The following is a 6085-nucleotide window of genomic DNA, read 5'->3' as shown; positions in this document are numbered from 1 at the left end:
CCCTGTACTAGTTCCTAACAACTATTCCATGTTGATTAGGATGTTTGACTAGAGTTGTTGTTGCACTAGAAGCCTAGAAAAAAAAGGTCCCAGAATTTATTTCCGTTCATCTTGGGTATAGCTACCCAATCTCGATCTATGACAGGCTAGGATGGACTCACTTTCCCTTCAGATGGCCACCGCATTTTTTCCCATTTGTCCCTTTCCATGTACCTGCAATTACACAGAAGATGTATCATAATTTGTAAAGACAGTGTAGTGAAAACTTAAGGTAGTATAACTTTGGGCACCTGTTGGAGCATTTAACATATATACAAATTATTCCAGCTAGCCAGGCAAGCCTACTGTTTTTCCTGATTTACCAATGGGGGAAACAGAGAGCAGTATGTGCAGATAGCCTGGCTGCAGTTGAAATGTGCCCCATCTCCCCTCTGAAAGTAGAGAAAGTTTTTATTCCTACAGACCAGCTAAGATGCACATTGTGTTGACTTCAGTAAAAATTGAGTGAAGCCAAAACTAAGCACTTTTAAAAGCCTCACTTGTGTTTATATTTCTGTTATGCACAAACACATGCTATGCAACTGCTACTTACACAACATAGATAGGTTAGAAAATGCGTATGCTTATTACACTTAAAGATAAAGTATACTGGATAGCTCAGTGTATCTGCACCTATATAATATTAATATACTATTTAACTTCTCTTTGAATGTAACACATTAAATACATGAGGATTCCACATTTTAATAGAATATTTGCATCCAAAAGAAAGAGTCTTATTTAAAAACTCAGATAATCATATTTTGATATAATCAGGCTTAATGGGATTAATTAATTGTGAACTGATTGGTGAAGCTTTGCACACCGTGTAGTCTCATGGATTTCAATGGGTGAGTAAATCCCCACCATCCTCAGGTTAACACAATAGAGCCCTCAAACTCTACAGCAACTTAAGGATGTGAAGCCCTGTTTGAATGACAAGTTCCATTGACATAATCAGCCTTAACATCATTTACTGAGACCAGGAGGTGAAGTATTCTCACTACCTCCTTCGTTTGCTCTGCACTTCTGAATGGAGGTCTGAAGGGAAACTGTGTTTAAAACATGGCCTACAGCAATCCTTGATTTTTTTTTTTCTACAAACTGCTGTTCAACCACATCTGCAAAGCAGGGGTAAAGATTAGAACAGAACCTGTCACTGATACCACCAAAAATAGCCACAGGAAGATCCGATCAAGGACTTGAGCTACAAATTTCCAGTCTTGGACTACCTGGAAAAAAAGAAGTAGCAGAAGAAAAATAAGTTAATGCCTTTTATTTCTAGTATTTATTGATTAATTAAAATTAATTATTTGTTACTAAAGTAATTGTGACAAACAGCACTCCTTTGTTAGCATGGTGCCAATAAAATCCCTCATTCCTTTTTCATAATTTGTCTGTAAGCATCATAAAATGTTATCTTTGTATCAGTTCAGATTTTGAGCACCATAACTGGTACTTACTTTTTTAAAAAAATGTAAAACAGACAGGTGGGTAGGAGTGTAAAGCATGGAAGGAAGTTTGGAGAGGAAAATATACTTTATTTGAATCTATCACGCACTAGTGTAAGACAAGGGGGAAGCCTTTAAGTTACTACAAAACCTACCTGTATGTGTTAGAGAAAGGCATGTACTAAATATAGTACAGATGGAAACAAGTATTCATGTTCTTCTGCTAGAACAATCACACGCCCTTTACATGTTCACATACCTGTCTGATGAAATGCTCCTTCTTAACATGTCGAGAGATATACTTGATGGAATCAGTAGCCTTTTCCAAAAAAGCAATCACAATTTTTTCTCCATCCTTTATTTGTTTGTGCTTGTGTTTTCCTGAGAACTTTGTTTTTAGCACTGGGGCAGTTTCTGTAGCATCAGAGAGGGAATAGCGGTCTACATGTCCCTTCATGCACAACAGCCTAGGCAGTTTCTGAAGAAAGAGTCTCTTAACCCAGGGAGCCATTGGATGGTACGTTGCTGAGGACCGGTGGTGCACATTAATAACAAAAACCGTCACAATAATGGAAAGGGTTACAAAAATCATAATGAATAATAGATATTCACCAATCAGAGGGATAACTTTGGAAGAAGACGGGATTATTTCTTCAATCACTAAAAGAAAAACAGTAAGCGAGACTAAAACCGATGTAGACAATGAAAGTTTTTCTCCTTCATCAGAAGGTAAATAAAACACTAGCACAGTTAGAAAAGATAATCCAAGGCATGGGACGATTAGGAAAAGAGTATAAAACAGGGGGAGGCGTCTTAAAACAAAGGAATAAGCGATGAATGGGTAAGAATATAACCCGTCCTTCCTGTTGCCTTTCATGCCTTTGGCATTTAGGATTTCCCACTCTCCATTATCAAAGAAGTCTTTTCTGTCTACATTTTCATCTATAAGGATCAAGTCCACCATGCTGCCATCATATGTCCAAGATCCAAATTTCATGGAGCAATTCTGTCTATCAAATGGGAAAAATGTAACGTCCATAGTGCAGGAACTCTTGTAACTGGCTGGTGGAGTCCAGGTAACTACCCCATTGAATTTCACAATGACTTTGGTCATCAGGGAGCCTTCAAACCGTCCATCAGCACTGAGGAAAGGGAAATAAACTATTTCAGAATTTCATTAGGCTTGACTGCACTACTTGAGTTTTCCAAATGTCATTCTGCTTTCTCCTCCTTTATTTTGGAAGATTTGAAAGCTTTAAGGTTTAACAGCAGTGATATTATCAGACAAGGGGGTACAAAAGATTCCAGCAACTTTATCACTCAATTCAGAATACCCCAGATGATTGGACTTATGGGGTGATTAGATTTATCCAGCATCCATCTTTCCCTTGTTTTGTATACCCCAGCTTCCAGGCTGCTTAGCTCCCCTGTCCTGTGATTCATAAGTGTGCACAACAGTCCAATGCTTATAGGTAGGGTCTACCAAAATTGAGGCGGCTGCCAGCCAGTTTCCCAGACAGACCACAGAGCTGGCAGTCATTGTCATGGGCAGAGCGTAGTGGGGGGGCCCCCATGCCTCTGATTCACCGAGAGGCCCTGGTGGCCCTGCCCCTCATTACTAATTGGCAGTGAGGACTGTCCATCATGAAGCCCCACCCCTCCTCACAATTGGTGGCAAGGCACAGGGCCACATGATGGACATTCCTTGCAGTGAGGGGCAGGGGCGGCAGTCATCTTGCTGTGCTGGAAGCCCCCCTTCTCCCTTCCCTCCCCTTCCCCCCAACAGGCTGTACAGCTGGGCCATAGCAGCCACAAGGACTGCTGACTCCCTAGAAGGAACCAGCATTTTCTTTTCAGTAAGTTTTTATTTTTTATTTTCAGGGAGCCGATGCTTTTTTGTGGGGCCTGCCTAAAATTGTGGTTTCCATGAAAATCATGAAATCATGATTTTAGTTGATCCCTAGTTATAGGACCTACTCCAGTGCTTGAAGCTGAGAAGTAGTGTCATCTACTGGGTAGAGTAGGCAATTGGGAGTCTGTGACTTCCCTCACCCCTCGGGAATTGTGTTGTCTTCTTGGCTTGGTCTGCCTCATCTGTTTCAATGGCAAGCTCTTTGCAGCAAGGACTGTCTTTTTACCATGTATTCATAGGGCACCTAGTACAGCAGTACTCTGAGCCTGGTTGGGGTGTTTATAACATCTCAGAAATGGTAGCAGAACCTGTTAGTAAGGTTACATGATGTTTCCCATTACAAGATCCTGTTCTCAGGGACTTTTATCAAATCCCCTTTCGATCTTCTCTGCCACATGCTAAACAATCACAGTTTTTCCAATCTTTCCTAAAAGGTCATATCCTGTTGCTAAGATCGCTAATCATTTTTGGTTGCTTTTTGCTGGACTGCGTTCAAGAAAGAGATTCAAGGAAATATATGTTGTTTTTTCTGTGCTTAAATAACTTTTACAAGTGTTTGGTTGAGATGCTGTAGCACTTCTTTCGTTTGTAGCAAGGACATGAAATTGGGCGGCGCAGTAGGTCACCTTTTCAAACAAGCCAGAATCGGTTGAGAGAGAAGCTTTTGAAAATGTTCATGTTGCACATGATCACAGGAGACATGTTCACATTGGACAGGCACTTTTGCCAAAGAGTCTCTGTGAAGTTGGCATGCTCTGTCCCCAAGCTACAGGAGCCAAGTGAGATTTTCCATGTAACTGCTCCTGTTTGCTGCTGGGGATTTGTCATCTTCCTGCCTTGCTCTTGTCATCAGTAGATCTCAACGCACTTTACAAAGGAAGGCAACAGCCTCTCTCCTGTGTTCCCCATGTTCCCCCAACTGGAAGCATAATGGTGAAAGCAACCTGCCTTAATGGTACTGATAACAAGAGTTGGAAATGCAGAGTGGGTGATGGTAGTGTGAGCAGAGGGATAGGGACTGGTGGGAGAAAGAAACAGGCTTCGTTTCTATTTCCAAGCACTTGGAGAAGGTGGTTAGGGACAGGCAGCATGGATTCACCAAGGGCAAGTCATGGCTGACCAACCTGATTGCCCTCTATGATAAGATAACTGGCTCTGTGGATGTAAGGAGAGAAGTGGATGTGATATACCTTGACTTTAGTGAGGCTTTTGATATGGTTTCCAACAACATTCTAACAAGCAAGCTAAGGGAGTACAGGTTGGATGAATGCACTGTAAGCTGGATAGAAAACTGCCTGCATTGTTGATCAAAGGTACTAATCAATGGTTTGATGTCTAGTTGGCAGCCAGTGTTCAGTGGGAGTGCCCCAGGGGTCAGTTCTGGGGCCAGTTTTGTTCAATATCTTTATCAATGATCTGGAACATGGGATGGAGTGCATCCTTAGCAAGTTTGCAGGTAACACCAAGCTGTGAGGTGTAGTAGATATACTGGAGGGTAGGGCTAGGATTCAGAGAGACCTAGACAAATTCGAGGATTGGACCAAAAGAAATCTCATGGAGTTCAATAAGGAAACATGCGAAGTCCTGCACATTGCACAGAACAGTCCCATGCACTGGTACAGAGTGGAGATTGACTGGCTAAGCAGCAGCTCTGCAGAAAGGGGCCTGGGGGTTAGTGGACAATAAGCTGAATTCAAGCCAACAGTGTGCCCTTCTTGTAAAGAAGGCTAACGGCATATTGGGCTGCCGTAATAGAAGTATTGCCAGCAAACTGAGGGAATTGATTCTTCACCTCTATTCTGCACTGGTGAGGCCATGTTTAGAGTACTGTGTCCGGTTTTGGGCCCCGACTACAGAAAGGATGTGGACAAATTGGAAAGAGTCCAGCAGAGGGCAATGAAAATGGTTAGGGGACTGGGGTGCATGACTTCTGAGGACAGGCTGAGGGAACTGGGCTTACTTAGTCTGGAGAAGAGAAGACTGAGGAGGGATTTGATAGCAGCCTTCAATTACCTGAAGGGTGGTTTCAAAGGGTAGTTTCAAAGAGGATGGCACTAGACTGTTCTCAGTGGTGGCAGATAATAGGACAAGGAGCAATGGTACTAAGTTGCAACATGGGAAGTTTAGGCTGGATATTAGGAAAAACTTTCTCACTAGAAGGGCAGTAAAGCACTGGAACAGGCTACCCAGAGAGGTTGTGGAATCTCCATCCTCAGAGGGTTTTACACCCCAAGTAGACAAAGCCTTGGCTAGGATGAAATAATTGGGGATGCTCTTGCTTTGAGTAGGGATTTAGACTTGATGCTGTCCTGAGGTCCCTTCAAACCCTAATTTTCTATGATTCTATGATTCTAAGCTAAGCAAGGAAATCAAGGCCAAGACTGGATGGTCTTGTGAGGAAGAGTGGGGCTTTCTAGGAAAAGATCCTAGGATGAGGCACCTGGGATGTGGGGCGGAGGGGAGAGCTGTGGCTCAGCCAAGGAGGGAAGAAATGGAGACTCTTCAAGTGAGCGCAGAGGAGATATAGATTCCAACTGGACAAGGAGACTGGGCTTGGGATGGATAAGTAGGAAGCATAGGATGGAAAAGATGGTCCAAGCTAGACAAAACTAGGAAAAGAAGCCAGGGTTGGGAGGAAAGTCAAGACAGGGGAGTGGCTAGGGGCAGTGGAGTACCATGAGTC

General features: G+C 42.8%; 1 protein-coding gene across 1 annotated transcript in view; it reads right to left on the bottom strand.

The window, feature by feature from the left end:
- Positions 1-6085, bottom strand: part of CHRNB3 (cholinergic receptor nicotinic beta 3 subunit) — a 30291-nt gene continuing 24206 nt past the window's right edge. The window contains exons 5-6 of the mRNA XM_019517135.1: positions 1750-2632; positions 1-1271 (exon numbers count right to left, since the gene is read on the bottom strand). Of these exons, the coding sequence (XP_019372680.1) occupies positions 1137-1271; positions 1750-2632 (1018 nt within the window). The 3' untranslated portion in view covers positions 1-1136. The remainder of the gene's footprint in view (positions 1272-1749; positions 2633-6085) is intronic.

Source organism: Gavialis gangeticus, unplaced genomic scaffold (genome assembly GCF_001723915.1).
Source record: "Gavialis gangeticus isolate Ggan-Ray unplaced genomic scaffold, GavGan_comp1, whole genome shotgun sequence".
NCBI lineage: Eukaryota > Metazoa > Chordata > Crocodylia > Gavialidae > Gavialis > Gavialis gangeticus.
The sequence above is the reverse complement of the archived record's forward strand: the minus strand, read 5'-3'. Positions and strand labels throughout refer to the sequence as shown.